The 16534-nt window shown below is 42.5% G+C and overlaps 1 protein-coding gene across 2 annotated transcripts; it reads left to right on the top strand.

Moving 5' to 3' along the window:
• Positions 1-2486: 2486 nt before the first annotated feature.
• On the top strand, positions 2487-16314 carry pecam1a (platelet and endothelial cell adhesion molecule 1a). 2 transcript variants are annotated; one of them, XM_069675749.1, is made up of 14 exons: positions 2487-2648; positions 2755-2778; positions 4079-4369; positions 5782-6339; positions 6427-6708; positions 8438-8737; positions 8817-9098; positions 10815-10947; positions 11092-11159; positions 11283-11336; positions 12764-12853; positions 12940-12996; positions 13557-13579; positions 14931-16314. In XM_069675749.1, the coding sequence occupies exons 1-14, from the start codon at positions 2594-2596 to the stop codon at positions 15087-15089; spliced, it is 2376 nt and encodes a 791-aa protein (XP_069531850.1). In that variant the 5' UTR covers positions 2487-2593; the 3' UTR covers positions 15090-16314. The 2 variants fall into 2 exon arrangements, with proteins under 2 accessions (XP_069531850.1, XP_069531849.1); XM_069675748.1 differs by having other exon boundaries at positions 14928-16314.
• The last annotated feature ends 220 nt before the right edge of the window (positions 16315-16534 follow it).

Raw genomic sequence — 16534 nt, 5'->3', positions numbered from 1 at the left:
TTTCTCAAGAAAGTTTCCACCAAACGTACCCAGAACTTCTCGTCCCAGGTGCTTCTTTTCAAGGGACTAAAAGGTTCCTGGAGTCTGTTGTCTGCGTTTCCCCTGAGGTCTAAAGATGTGAAGATTAGGTAAATTAGTTGACATGTGAAAAAGCCATGCCTGTACTTAACAGAAATGGTAAGCACTACAAGGTCCACCCTAAAGTTCCTGAACTTTTGGAAAGTAGTACCCACAAAGCAGGGACCTTTTGGGGGGATTAAAGTCTGGGACTTTTAATAAGATCCTGATCCCAGCAGGGGCACGGAATAAGTTCATCCAAAAGTCCCTTTGGACAGTTCCTCCAGTGGAAACGCAATGAGTTCCTTTAAAAGTCCTTAGTCCCTATTTGGAAAGTTCCTGCAGTGGAAACACAACTTTAGCTACCTACTTATGCCTTTGCCAATGATAAAATACCAGCCATGTAAAGAACAGGTTAAGATGAAGACACCCAAAGAATCACAGTAAACTATCCGAAGTTGGTGCCAAAGTTGGGCTTGTGTTTGGTGCATGTTTGCAGTATCCTCCAGACGTTCATGCCTATCATTGCAAAGGTTAAATCTCAACATGCTGGGATCCATATTACAGTGTGCACAACCTGTTTGGCAGTCTGAGAGGAGAGCTGGCAGTACAGAGCCCAGGGCGATGACATCAATCACACAGCCGCCCCGGACCCACCGAGAACTGACGGTATCAATGGTACTAGCATGGCCACCATCAATCACTCCCTTCACTGCATCACTTTCTTTACAGTGATGAAAATACAGCACATGCATCCTACGCTGAGCTCGTCCTGCAGAATTAGCCGGGTAGTTAGAAGTCTGTGTGACTTCTTGTACAATTAAACTTGAACCCTCTCTATGAATCTTTAACCAATGCTAATTCGGAAGAACTGAGGTGAGCAGATTTTGGCTAATCAGCTGTGTCCTCAGCAGTGAGCTCCGTTATGAGGGGCTGCAAAGGTCAAGCTATTTCTTGTAATGGGCTCTTTGTAGAATCACTCTAAAAACTATCAAAGCCTGACACTGTTGAAATACCACAGGCACACCAACCTATTGGTGCCTGCATACTCTATATCCAACACCTTACTAGGTGCTCAACAACTGTCAAACTGGACTATGTTGTTGGCTGAATATTCATAAATGATGTTACTACTGCAGCAGAGGTTACGCAATGTAATGCAATGTATACTCCTACACTTTTAAAGATGCAAAAGATAAACGATAGACAGAAATATTTACTCTATTTCTAGAACCCTAAACAAGCATTAGGTAAAGCCTGAGCAGACTATTTACGGATACTGACAGGGGACCAAACATGGTGTCCATATTTTTGTAGCATAAGTCAGTTTGTGCTGCAGAAACATGGTGGTGTCCCATCAGGGTCACCTCTGCATCCGCTCTGTGGAGGGCACAATGCACCTCTGCACAGCCTGGGATCGTGTTGTTCTTTTATGTGGCACACATGAAAGCAACCGGGAGCATCTTGCAGAGAGAGCAGACGCACCACCAGCGCTTTTCTCCTCTTAGTCTTCAGCAGCTCTTAGTGGCCACAGTTAAGCATTGCACACTTAAATCTGGACTGTATATACCTTTGAATACAAATGCAACTACCGTCTGTGCATTTGGCACAACAAAAGCTGAAAATTACCATTGCAGTCTGTCCTATTGGTGTTCTGCTTTTGCCGGCATAATGAGGGAAATATACTTAGTGGAGTAACAGTGCCCAAGGGAAACTGTTATTAGCCTGAGGCTTTTAATTTGTAAGGGCAACACAGACACGACAACTACAGTATTAAAAGATGAATCTACAACCGTGGAACAATAATATCAGCCTCCTTTAAATTCAAACATAAATAAATGTATCACCACACACTCTGCTGTAAAAGCTAGACAATCTCAGTTTGTACCTTATAAATGATTCAGTGGTTCGGCCTCAGTTTTAACATGGTAATGAGCGCTGGGTGAAGGTTATAGGTGTGCCCGAACACAGCATGTTTTGATTGTTTTTATGATGAATATATTTAATAAGAGACCGGATCATGACTCAGTTTGGTTCCCTGCAGTTTAGTGAAGAATCAGCAGATTAAATGCACATTTTAGGAAGTGAAATTGCAGCCCAGGAAAAGTAGAGAGTGCCTTTCACGTCATTGCATAATTCCTAAAATGTACATCGTTACGGTCTATCTAGAGAGCAACACTTAGTCTGTTTTATTTCCAAAAGTAGTCATAGAATGGCTCCAAATGGTGTCGTTCATATTAAGCAGTTGAATTATTTAGGGAACTGGATCAGGGAGCTGAGGAAGTTTCTTTAAGGCGTTCTCTGACACTAATAACAACATGGTAAATGCTAGATTCCTGAGGAAGTCGCAGCCATTTCCTGGTGAGTCGAGCAGCATAAGGAGTGTGAATGATAAGACGAGGAACTATATCACTCCAGCCAGAGTCCACCTCTCCCTTCCTCTCTCCCTCCTCCTGTCCGTCTGACTGCCCCTCCGTCTCCTCGGCCCTCTGCATTTTAACTGTAGAGCGGTGAACCACCACCACCACCACTCAGGATGGACCCCAGGCCCCCCAAACTGCTGCTGCTTCTCACCGGCCTCCTGTACTTCTGTAAGGATCCACTGTTGTGCTGCTTCAGGGATTGATCATGTTCCTTCTGTTGAATCTAATATCCCAATTCTCACTTTTCTGTTTTTCTGCTTTCCTCTAAAAACAGGGCAATGTGCCAGAGGACAGTCATGTAAGTATCACTACCTTACTATATTTGACTCTTGTTCAATAATTTTTTCTAAAGGGTTGTAGTTTCTCCAGTGATGAGACAGTTTTAGGTTATCCAGTCCTCGCTGTATTACACAAGGAAGCTAATTTTACCTCACAGAGTTATTTTCTGCTGGAAGTGGGCATTGTATCGTGCACTCATGGCCTCCTTCGTTGTTCAAAGTCTTAAGTGAGATGTATTGAAGATATTTTAAGTTGTCACAGGTGACACTGGGTTATCTTTCAAATGAGTGTGAATGAATTTCCCAACATTGATTGGAAGTAAAATGCTAATTCCTTCTCGTTCTCTTCTCTTGTCAGTGTTTATCAGGTGCTCAAAGCTAGGTGGCTAATGAGGTAGTAATTGTCTGACAGGAATAGTTCAACATTGTGGGAGACATATGTTACTGAAAGTTGGATTAAAATACTTAGTGTTTGTCCGCAATAGCCAGTTGTCGCTTAACTTCGCTTGCATAAAGAAGTGAAAAGGGGGGTAAACAGCTAGCTAGCTTGCGTCGAGGTCGGAAGGTAACAAAATCACCTCTAAAGCTCCTTATTAACCTCAAGTCATGGTTACATGAAACAAGCTAGGGTGCTGGTAGGAAGACGTTGTCAGAGTTAAGCTAGCTGTTTCCTCATGTTTCCAGTCACTTTACAAAGCTAGGCTAAGCTACACGCCTGCTAACTTTAGCTTCATATTTAGGGTAATAACACAAGAGAAGCGTCTACCTTCTCTTCTAACGCTCAGCAATAAAGCAAATGACCCTCTAACCTAAAATGTCAAACATTTTCCTTGCGATAAATATTACCTCAAAGTTTCCCACCTTTTTTACAGAGCTAAGCAGCATTGTAAGTTAGCTAATAGCAGGCCCTCACGCTCATACATGATCACAGATGAACTTTCTCCCTCCAGATACAGTACTCTCTACGGTGTTTCTCTTCCTCAGTGCACAAACTAACAGTAGTACTTTGAGGATGTGGACTCAGTGATTGTTTGGTTGCTGTTGTGGCAGGTTACACCGTGTTGTTGTTGCTGGGTGAGAGCAGAAGCTGGGATAAATCAACACAGCTCTCCCAGGGGGGCGGAGAGGGTCAGACGCTGTTTGTAGAAGCTTTTTCCTGCTTACTCAGACTGCCGGCCTGGGAGCGCCTTCCTTTAGACTTCACCTTTTATTGTGAAGGGAATAATAGAGCCTGACAAGCTCAGTCCCTGATGTTGGTTTTACACAAACAAGACATGTAATCCTCATTGTTTCTAATTCATGTGCATGTTTTTGCTACAGCCTACATTATAGACAGCGTTGGCCTCACAATCCAACCCAGCAACACCGTTCAGAGCGGGACGCCGGTGACCATACACTGTAAGGTCAGAGTCAGTCACAACATCCCTAACCTGACACACACGTTCCTGCTTACACGCGACGGCATCACCGTCGACTCCTCGACCACCACAGAAGACTCAGTCGAGTATGAACTCAACCAGGCCAGGGCTGTGGACTCTGGGAGTTATGAATGTCGGGTCACAGTGAAGGAAAAGAGCAAAGCCAGCTCCAGCCAAAAACTTGACGTCACAGGTAAAGCTGGAGACGACATATTGGGTACCATAGATTTCACATTATTTTTCACTTGGCTAGTTTTGTTTGCTATTTTTCCTTTTGTCTGACAACTCAAAAAAAAAAAAGATAATATGTCTGAAATTGTTCAGCAGAGTTTCAGAGTATTAGAGGAACTTTATTTCCAATCGATGAATAATTTACATTATTGCCAACCCTTTCCTCCAGCATGACAGGAGACTTTCAATTTATTTCCTGCCTTTTACAGTATAAATAACCATTTTCACACGGCTATAACTTATTTATCAATCCCAGTGAGCGTTCTTGTTGCTGTTGTTGTGCAAAATAAGCCAGAACTTTCTTGGTGTTGCATTCAAGGAATCTCCGACATAAGATAGCTGATAGGAAGCTGCTAAAAAAAGTACAATGATTAAGCTAACCAATGTAAGATAAGTGTCATACCGAAAATTATTGCACCACACCAGCAAAAATGGATTTCAGGAATTATCAATCATTAAAGGAGCAAAAATCCACTGTCAGTCAAAGCTGGTGTTCTCTGTAATCTATAGAAGCAATAATATTTGAAATTGACGCCATAGCTGTGGAGAAAGTTGTACAAACAGCTTGTGGTTTTGCCTACTCGACATTCCTACAACACCCAGCATGCATTGCCTCTGAAAGGATCGGTCCAGTGAGAGACACTGGAGTGAAATACTCCTGTTTCACTGCAGGCAACGGCTCAGAGCGATACTGAATCTGAAATACGATGAGAATATACCTGACGATCAGAGGCAGGCGTCCTAGATTGAGCTAGTGTCGTTTAGCAAACTCCCTGGCCGCCGCATTTTACATAGTCTGGCGGAGGTTTTTCAGGGCCCATTTGAGAAGCAGATAACGTCCTCCAAAGGCACAGAGCGAAACTGCATTTTTTTCCTACCATAATGGCATTAGCTCTCCATAATAGCATGATAGGACTGAGGTTGAGAATCGGCGAACTGGCGCTTTAATAACCTCACCCACTGTCGACCTCTTGTTGTGGCTCTACATCCCTCTAGTAGGCCTGTCCCCCAGTTTGGGAACCCCTCGTGATGCTGTTGGTAAACTACATGTAATAGTACATTAGACTTTCTTTCAACAAAGCTACATGTTTTTTTAATATTCATTGAAGATACTTTTGAAATTTATGATCTGGAACGTATTAAGACACACAAAACTTTTTTTCCCATAATTCCTCACTTTAAAAATCTCTTAAAACTTGCAAACTGAAACTTTTCTCAAAAAACTAGAAACCATTTTGTCGTAGTTCCTGATTCACGTCCAACTCATACACAGGCAGCTCATGTTTGTGTACTGTTATATCAGAACGTAGAACAACAAAGGTATGAGCTGTAATGGCTTCCTTCTTTACATCCTGTGTCATTTTTCCTCCTCAGGACTGCAGACTCCGATCTTGTATTTAAACAAGAAGTCACCCTTTGAGAGTGAGGAGTTCACAGCCACCTGCAGCGCTCCAGAGGAGAAAGGAACCCTCATCTTCCGGTTTTACCAGAGACTTAACAGCGGAAAGTCTGAGAAGATAAAGCAGACGGCGCCCGCTGCGAACTGGACGGAGACCACGTTGGTCCTGAGTGAGGTTGGAGACAGCTTCCTGTACTGTGACTATGAGATCAACTTGGTTTCTGGGGTCAGACGCTCCAACCACAGCAACGAGGTTCAAGTGCTAGTCAAAGCGCTCTACATTACCCCGATTATGAACGTGCTGCGCTCGACGGATGTCTATGAGGGTGACATATTGGAGGTGGTCTGTAAAGTGGTGACTCCACTGAAAGACGTTGAAGTTTTCCTGACGAGAGACAGGAGGATCCTCAAGCAGGCCCCCATCAGCCTGAGTCATCGCCTCACAGCACAGGAGGGAGACTCTGGGGAGCTCGTGTGCAAGGCCGAGTGGGGCAATGTGCAGCAGGAGACGAATCAGTCAATCACTGTCAAAGGCAAGACCTGCAAATCCTCTTTGTTATAAAATGCATTTTGTGACGTTGAATGCCTTTTTATCTGAAGTTTTCTGTCTGACTTCACAGAGCTGTATTCAAAGCCACACCTGACCCTGGAGCCCACTGACCTGTTCGAGGGAGACCGCTTCAAACTGAACTGCTCTGTTTACGTTTACGTTCCCGAGAGAATTAACATTGAAACCATGATTTTCTCCATCTACAAAGATAACGTCAAGATCTTCAGTGGAAAGACAATGACTGCCATAGCACACCCTTCTAAAAACGGAAATTACAGCTGTAAAGCCCAGGCTGCTTCTTACACGCACAGTTTTGTAAAAGAGAGCCAGACCATTGTTGTGAAAGCAAAAGGTGAGTCATCATGTGCTGAAGTTATTACAAGTCCCGTGTTTGTCAAAATGTACAATGAAGCAAAGAAATCCTTAGTTCTCAGGCTACTAATAAATGTAAAAAATGTAATCTTGTACATAAAATACTGCACAACTTTTAGTCTTATTGTTTTCAGCCATGCTAGCAGCCTGCAGTGTCAGTTGCTCAGAAAGTTGGTACACATTAGCTGTGTCCCAATTCAGGGGCTGCATCCTTCGAAGGACATATTTGAAGGGTCACAGCGACGCGTCGAAGGCTGTCCCATTTTGAAGGCTCCCTCAGATGCGGCCGACAAATGCGTCCTCCTTTTTTCCGGGCCACGGAGGATCAATCAGGTGGATCCTTTGTGGCCCAACATATCCGGAGATTCATTGCACGCCAATTTAAACTAAATGGTGGACTCTCAAGCGGCCGAGGAAAACATTTTTAAATATAAAACTTTTTGGTTTCAAATCAATCGAATAGCGAGCGATATAAATGTTACATAAAACGATACTGGCTCTTAAAACTTTAAATTATCTTTAAAAAAGTTTCAGGACGTTAGTGATGTTAGCTAGTTAGCCAGCTAGCTACCTGCTGCTAGGTGACAGGAGTGGCGCAATGGGAAGCATGGGTAAGGGCGGGAACAGCTGGTGACGCAAACAGGAAATCCTCTGTAGACCAGACGGTGGCATTTCAGTTCAGCCTTTGCGTTCTACAAATGATGCATCCTTCGTAGCCCACGTCCTTCGGAGGATGCATCCCCTGAATGTGAAAGACACAGCTATTGTTGTCCACACTCAAATATCTACTGGACAGAATATGACAAATGCTGCCTTTGGATTGAATTTGTTAGCTGTTTTTAAAAAAAAATAGGTTTTGATAACAATTTGCACATCGTTCAAGTAGCTGAGTCATGCAACAGCAACATGGATGCCAAAAGACGTTCATTACAGATTGCTCGCTAGCAAACATAATGCAGGAAATGGAAAGGCATAATAAGAGCGGGAAAAGATGAGACATTTTCCTATTTAGCCTATTATAATATAACGAAGAAACAATCTGTTGGGCTAAAATAACAATATATTAACTTACCGTCAACCGTAGAATTTATGTCAGAAACTCGTGAACTCAGGGCTTTAAGAAATATTCCACTTATAAGGGTGTTGTTGAAACTGACTTTTTTTCGGAAACCGTAGACACAACACGATTTAAAGGCAGTGACAATAATTATATCCAGATGATTTATCCTAATGACCTTTATGCTAACCTGAGTTGCCCTCTAGTGCCACCACATGGTTGACACAACTGAAAGGCTGAAGAAGCCTTGATGAGATGGTGAAACGTCTTCAAGAACTTCAACCAAGTCCAGTTGCCTTTTGGATTAAGCTTCTGAATTACCATGACCTGGATGACTGAGAACCTTCACAGATATGCTAACATGTTAGCTTTGTCATTGTGGGCCTGTTTGTATTCTGTCATTAGCATTTAGCCATACAGAGATGCTAGCATGGCTGTAGACTCTTTTTGCCAAGCCACAAGTGGTTCCCGGCAAATATAGACTGTGAAATAAATTAAATTAATATTGAAACCAGATGAAACATTAGACAAATTATGGCAATTATCCAATGCAAACTCAATTTAATACTCAGTGTGTCCCAGGTGTTGTTGTTTATCTATGTCTTGTTCTCTTCTGTTGCCATGATTAACTGGCTTATTATCTCATCCCCAGTTCCTGTCTCTGAACCCACACTGAGTGTGGTGGGGGGCACGCTGGTGCTGGGGAAGCCCTTCCAGCTGCTCTGTCACAGTGACAGCGGCACTCTACCTGTCCACTACACCCTGAACGGCCCTAACAAGTTGCCTGAGGTCAAGGTCGTGCGCAAGCTGGATGAACGTGCCATCTTTAACTGCCCTGCCATCAACAAGCATTCAGACTTAAACAAGTTTATCTGCCACGCGAAAAACAGTCGACAAAGGCCTGCTATGGTAGGACAAGGGCAGCAGCTGCTACAATCAACCAACATCATAGGTGTGTTGGATGCAGGAATGATGACGCATTCAAACAAACTGATGTGAACATAGTCTAACACATATTTGACCTTCTGCAGAGCCTGTGTCACAGCCTGTGTTGAGCATGCTTCCCAGCGCTGGGGACGTCTCTGAGGGGCAGGACCTGATTCTCCTCTGCTCCGTCCAGAGAGGAACTCTTCCCGTCAGCTTCACCTGGTACCACACAAGAAGAGAGGCCCCTCTCATTTCACAGAGCTTCCCGAAACTGGAGGGATCCTTTAGGATCAACAATGTCAAAGGAGAGCACCGAGGTGGATACTACTGTGAGAGCACCAACCTGGCTAACGAAACCAAAAGAAGTCCAATTGTCACGGTTGGAGGTGTGTTTATTTCCTTTGACGGTTGTTTTAGAGGTTTTAGTGGCATCTTGGGTGCAAATTGTTCTCCTGAACTCACAAAAAACACAAAAGGCCCTCTGAAGAGCCAATGTTTTGTCTGTTCTGGGCTACTGTAGATACGTGACTATGCTACATGGCTGACTCCGTTGAAATCCCCCGCTCCCCCTGTAATTATAAAGAGCTAATTTAAAGTTAACATGAAGTCAAGGATTCTTATTGTAAGGGGATTCATCTTACATTATAACCCTTGTAAAAAATATACTAATGATTGATGCTAATATGCTAACGAATGATGAAGTGAAAGACATTTAGTTGTAAAACTCGTACACCATAAAGACTCAGACTAACTTGTACGGGTCCAAAGCAGACAGCTGCTTCTCAATTAATCAGCAACTGAAATGATTAAACTTTATACTGAAAATCTGGAGGAACATGGGAACATATTTCAAGTTCAAACATTCTATTTGATAATCCATTAGCTAATGTAGCACAACAGCTAACATTAGCATTAATTTCATGCATAACATTACTGTATGGTGTTACAGGACGATGATTGTCAGGGTATGGGTTTTAACAAAAAGGGAGGAGGACCCAGATTTAGGACTACTTTATGATCTACAAATGAAATACATAACTAAACGATCATGACAGGAATACAAAGTAAATACAAAACAAAACAACGATGGGAAAGGCGTTAATTCCTAGCTAACGGCTAACGTTAATTCTAGTTAGCTTAAGGCAATGATAGCTTGCTAACAGTCATTTTAAGCCCTTTTTATAATGCCAGTTCACAATGCACCGTTACGACGTCTTTGCCATTCCATATTAAACCAAGCAAGGCTGGCGTAAAGCCCCCTGTGTGTGTTTTTATATTGCGCTCCCGCGTTGTGGAAGCAAATCACGCATGACGTGAACAAACAGCGGGTGTACACGGTCCTGGCCCTGCTGTTTACACTCACACAGTGTCACCTCTCTTATGCCTCTGTTACTACCGCCAATGTTCGCTCAAAGGCGGAACGTCTTCGCCCCACCACTTAAAGACGAAGCGTAACAGTCCCGCCTTCAACTAGCAATGTAAAAGGGGCTTTGGATGGCTAACGGTAATGTTTGCTAACATTAGCTGTGACAATTAGCTTTTAGGAACTATTAGGTTTGCATATATGTTTCTTCATCTTGCAGTGTGGTCTAATTTTCCTCTAGATTATTAATATCAACTCTCTTTTCAGTTACGGATCATCACAAAACAGTGAATTTGGTGAATGTTGCTAACCACTATGTTTTGGCTAGCCTGTGTTGATTGTGGCTGCTACATACATACATAGCCTACCATGCAGATACAAATTTCTGTGATGCATTGTCCACTTGTAAATGAGCGTATAAGGACATTAACGTCACGCAGGCCTATGGGTAAAACAATTACTTTTGAATCAGCTTTTATTGGAACACCTACTGAATAATTGAGCTATAATGAGTTTGAAGTTCCCCTAAGGCTTCACATAAAAGTATTCAGTAGAATAAAACTTTAAATTTAAAGGAGGTGCTGCCGTTCTCATTTTTGGCATCCTGCTGTCACAGTCATATAAGTTGGAAGTGCAGATGTAGAATAAAGTCCTGTGAGAAAATTCTGATTGCTGTGTTACCTTATTAATTTGTAACATAATTAAGACAAACTAACATACCCTTATTTATCATCTGCAGTGAAGCTGGCAGGCTGGAAGAAAGGTCTCATCGCAGTCCTCTGCCTCCTGCTCGTACTCGCCTTGATCCTCGCTGTCGTCTTCAGAAAACACCTCCTTCGATTCAAGAGGAAAAGAACTGCTGAGCTGTCAGTGTAAGTTACACTTCTCATTATCTTATCAAAAATCTGCATCTTAAAGGTGAAATAATGAGCGTTACAAGGGCAGGGAGCACGGTGACGCCTATAGAGCTTCCTGTTTTAAGAAGCTGATTGTGCTTTGTATCCACCTCGTCTTAGGAAGTCAGCCGGCACCAAAGCGGAACGGCTGAGCCTCACCCAGGCAGAGGTCAATGAGGCCGCCAACGGTAAGTCTATTGTGATACGTACTAGTCCACAAAATGTACTTTAGTTACTTATTTATTAGTTCACTGTGAATTTTAAGCCTTCAGCAGAGATGTAGAATCTGTTTTCCTTCTCTTTTTTTACAGTCACTCCAGGCATTATGGGAAAGAGTGTTTGGAGCGAACATGTATCAGGATCTGGTGAGTAGAGTAGAGTAGAGTTTGACTGTCTCTCAATACTTCAGGACTTCCCTTCTCTGTCCCTGATTCTTAGAGCTGATCATACTGAAGAACTTAGTCTCAAAAAATACAATCAGCCAATAATATTATGACGACTGACAGGGGAAGTGAAACACATTGATTATCTGGGTACACTGGCACCTGTCAGTCGGTGGGATATGTTAGGCAGCAAGTGAACAGGCAGTTAGGCAGCGATAATGCGCCCTGCCACACTGCAAAAATGGTTGAGGAATGGTTTGAGGAACACGACGACGAGTTCAGGGTCTTGGCTTGACCAAATTCCCCAGTCAATCCAATCAAGCATCTGTGGGATGTGCTGGACAATCAAGTCTGATCCATGAAGGCCCCACCTCGCAACTTACAGGACTTAAAGGGCCAGTTCACCGATCCCAACCTAAGTCCCATCATGTTATTATGGGGAGCTAATGCCATCATGGTAGAAAAAGAAATGCAATTTCGCTCTGTGCCTTTGGAGGACGCTATCCGCTTCTCCAATGGGCCCTGGAAAACCTCCGCCAGACTACGTAAAACGCACCATCTAGCGGTGGACAGAGAGCTTGCTAGACTACACTTCCTCAATCTAGGACGCCCGCTTCCGATGTCATGTCTCCTTCAAAATCGTCAGGTTTGAAATGTAGACTGCAGACCTGAAGATTTTTTAGGAGATCCACCGGTATATTTTCGTTGTATTTCAGATTCTGTACCGCTCTGAGCCATCGCCTGCAGTGAAACGGAAGTATTTAATTTCGTCTCTCGCTGGGCCGTTCCTTTCAGAGGGAGGGGCGCAATGCACGCTGGGTGTTGTAGGAATGTAGAATGGGCGAAACCACGAGCTGTTTGTACAACTTTCTCCACAGCTATGGCATCAATTTCGAATATTATTGCTTCTATCGATTACAGAGAACACCAGCTTTGACTGACAGTGACTTTTTCCAGGGGCGAACTGCTCCTTTAAAGGACCTGCTGCTAACGTCTTGGTGCCAGATACCTCAGCTCACCTTCAGAGGTCTCAATGCCTTGATGGGTTAGGGCTGTTTTGGCGGCAAAATGGGGGACTACACAATATTAGGCAGTTGGTCATAATGTTATGGCTGATATGGCTTGATTTTTTAAAGTCTTAGTAATTGTCTATAAAATCTGGTCACTGTACTTTTTTAGCAACGGTTTTTTAAACAGGACCGCAGGTTTGTTTGGGACTATTTTCAGCTGCGTATTAATACATATTTGGTGCCCTATAAGGATTTACAGCAGCAGGACTGTGTTTGGGCAATTAACAGCGTTCATTGTGGTAAAGAGACATTTCACCCAATGCAACAGTATATTATTGATGTGTTTATAATAATTTTTAGACAGCTTTTTTAAATGCTTGCTGCTGTTTTGCTCTGCAGAGTCAGATGACCAGAATAGTGTGACCTCTCCGGAGAAGCAGGAGCCTCGTTACACTGAGGTGCCGACCAGAGAGACGGATCCCAACAAAGGTGAGACTGCCCCTGAATATTAATGTTACAATCATTTTGTCTTCAAAAAAACACTGTCTAAAATATTTATGTATCTGTTGTGACAGATCTGGTGAAAAAAGACACGGTAACGGTGAACAACGAAGTCCGCAACTCCACGCACGGTACGACAAACATCCTGCTCTTTCATTCGAATCCCACTCACGTTACACAGGGAGAGAAATCAGGCCACTCATGATGTTTGAAAAAGAAAGCAGCAGGAAACAGGATCAGCTCCAACTGTAAACATCTACATTGTTAGTGAAAGAATGTCCTATTAAAACAGAAGGCGCAGGTGTCCACTTCCTGCTTTCGTCAAGGAGAACTTCCTGTTCTAACAATCACAGCCAAACACAGTGTACATCCGCTAAGACTGAGCGAGAAACACGCTCCATTGTTTGATACTCGTGAGGGAAACTCTCCTCCATTGTTCACTCATTTGTTCCTAATAACTCCCAACGGTTTAAATGTCAGCTGCGTTCACACCAGCAATGATGCAGCAGAAGTGAAGGGCTTGTTTTTTCTCTCTGTGTGTGTGTACATGTTGGTGTTCGTGACGTGATCAGCTCCCTGTTTCCTGAGATGTGGGAGCTGTTCACAGCAGTGCTGATAGCTATACAAGCCCTCCTTTAATCCTCTCACTCCTTTTGTTTCCTGAGCGCGTCCTCTGCTTTTGTTTTTGCAGGTGTTCCTGAGCAGGCTGATGGTGTGAGTAACACACATCTCGATACAGTGCATGCACATACTACAAATATGCATGCACACACTGAATCTGATTGATCAGAGAGACAGAGTTGGTTTCTTTATTTTTTGTAGCCAGGTAGCTGAAAGTACAAACACTCAGAAATGATTAATTTGAATGATTCAGTTACAAGCTATGTAATAAATATGTTCAGTTGTTGCAGTTAATTAAATTAGAGTCTAACATACATGAGGAATGTTTCCTTTAGTAGATAAAGAATTTTACATTTTTACTGGGGCATTATTAATTGCTTGCTTGTGCTTGTCGCCTCACAGCTGGGAGGTTCCGTACCGGGCCTTTCTGTGTGGAGTTTGCACGGAGTTTCTGTGTGGACATGCTCATCTGTTTGCATGTGTTAGCCCTATGTTGAATGGCGATCAGTCCAGGATGTACCCCGCCTTCCGCCCAATGACAGCTGGGATTGGCTCCAGCCTCCCATGACCCTGAAACTGAACTGGAGGGAACCCTCGCATGCACGGGGAGAACATGCAAACTCCACACAGAAAGGCCCACTTTGTCCAAACCGGGATTCAAACCAGGAACCTTCTAGCTGTGAGGCGACAGGGCTAACCACTGCGCCATCGTGCAGCTCTGCCATGAAATTCAGTCATTAATGTCTTCCTCAGAATAATCTCTAATGTTGTCTCTAATGTTATACTTTGGTTTGTGAATTAATATCTGTACACTTATAAAAAACCTGCTTTGTATTTAATGCTAATTAGCATTTTAGCATGCTCAAAGTGGAGTTAAGATGTCTTTTTAAGACTTAGTAATCATCTATAAACTCTGGTCACTGTAGTTTCTTTTTAATTACTTAAACAGGAATAAGTCATGTGTATGTTGGGGACTATTTTCAGCTGCGGTTGAATATATATTTGGCTGTCTTGTTTATCTGCATATTCTCACTACTTCGTTTATTTTGTTGTTGTTGTTAAATCACAAAAAATAGTCTAGTCTTTGAGATGCAAATCTAAAACTGCATTCACTGTATATCTCAGGATGCAGGATTTCCAAAGCTATACAATTATGTTAATTTATGGTTGTGTTGAGCTTTGTATTTGTAAAAGGTTAATATTTCACACTATACTTAACATACATTTATGAACAACAACAAACAGACAAAATTCTTGAATTCATTTGAATTCAAACTCAATTTGCATAACAGTTGTTTAAGTAACTTTATGTTCACAACAAAGTTTTTTTCAGTTATTCTTGAGTCAAACTTTATGTTTTTAAAACACCAGTGTTACAATTAGGTCAGTATGATTGCTCTCTTTATACAGGCCACATATTAAAGCGTGTGTTCCTTCTCAGCAGGGGTCAGTGGAGTACGCACAGCTGAACCGTGACGCCGTCCACCACAGTGACAACACTAACCCTGGTGAACGCAGCGTCCAGGACGAGCACGCAGGCCAGACTGACAACAACGCTGCTGACCATGAGGAATCAAAACAGGACCCCATGCCAGACTCTTAACCGCCCAGCACAAATATTTATGCCCTTATTTATCCGGCTCATTAAAGCAGCTGGAATCAAAGCGCTTATGTACTTTAGTATTTTTGTAACATTCCCACTGTGTAAACTCACTTTGAAGGGTTAAATAAAATGTGTTTCTCTCTCCTTCGCTGGAAGACACAGAGAGAGGATGTGTGCCGTGACCAAAGGAAAAGACATCTCAGTGCGTATCCTTCCACTGGAGGAAGAGGGGTCTTTGAAGTGAGCAGAGCGGTGACGATGTTAGGGGTTCATTCATCAGGCTGCTCTGCTCTGCTGTGTGACAGTCTGTGTTTTCTCTGTAAACCACTAGAGGACGGGCGTCAGGCAGCGCTGCGTGGAAACTTAGTGCCATCTGGCTGTGATGTGGATCACTGTGCTGTCAAAGCGGATCAGTTTCATTTTCCATTATCTAACACTTAATTGAATGATATAACATGAACTCATTCAAGGTCCCTAAACACCAGATGTGTTTACAAGGTAAATGTCTTGTTGATTCTGGCTGTAGCAGCACAGGACATTGTGGTATGTTAATATGAATAATTGTCGTGTACTCAGACTTAACCACACAGCCTGCATGTTACAGTGAGATTTAAGTGTGTTATATAAACCTGAAACTACAAACTGGACTTTTTAAAGCTTTTTTAAAAATAATTAAATAATTCAGTCAATAAAATATCTGAAAATATATATTATGTTTTATACATGCAAGTCCTGAAACCCAGGGATGATTTCTGTAAACTCAAAGATATTGAATCAACATGATAAAAGCAGCCTGTCGTCAAATTTGAGATGCTGAAACCAAAGAATTTGGCTGTTTTTTACTTTGAAAATGACCCAAAGATATAATAATTTGTGTGTGTGACACATTATTCTGCATGCACAAGACCAAAAATAGTCTTTTAAATGCAAGACAAAAGATAAAACACTTGCATAACAACACAGGAAACACAAGGACGAAGACAACAGTGCGTACAGAGCAGTTAACACAACAGCTGTGTTGTGTTGGTCTGATGTTGGTGTATGCATGCAAGTGTGTGTATGTGTGTAAAATGTAAAGCCTTTATCTTTCGTGACCTTGAAGAATCTTAAAGGGGCTACTTTGCAAATTTGTGTTTTTAATACTTTAAAGTTGTAATCTCAAAGATCTCAGTTTCGTTCTCTTTGGCGGCACCTGTGGCGATAAACGGTAATTGCAGGAGCACACTTCCCAGATATCCAGACAGTGCTGCATGTGTGACGTCCACGGTTGGCTCCTGTTGTAACTCTTTATTTTCCTCGCTGGCGGTCGCTTTCCTTTTTAGACTGTTTGCTTCATCTGAGCATCGAGTTTGTTTCTTTTTCTTTGGATTTTCACTTATTGTTGAAGTTGTATCTGTAGTCATCGATCTTTTCTTTGTTTGTTCAGCCATAGTAGATTACTGTTT

The sequence above is a fragment of the Semicossyphus pulcher genome, unplaced genomic scaffold (genome assembly GCF_022749685.1).
Source record: "Semicossyphus pulcher isolate SPU_LCO1_2020_fin unplaced genomic scaffold, fSemPul1.0.p SCAF_25, whole genome shotgun sequence".
In the NCBI taxonomy this organism is placed as follows: domain Eukaryota; kingdom Metazoa; phylum Chordata; class Actinopteri; order Labriformes; family Labridae; genus Semicossyphus; species Semicossyphus pulcher.
The sequence above is the reverse complement of the archived record's forward strand: the minus strand, read 5'-3'. Positions and strand labels throughout refer to the sequence as shown.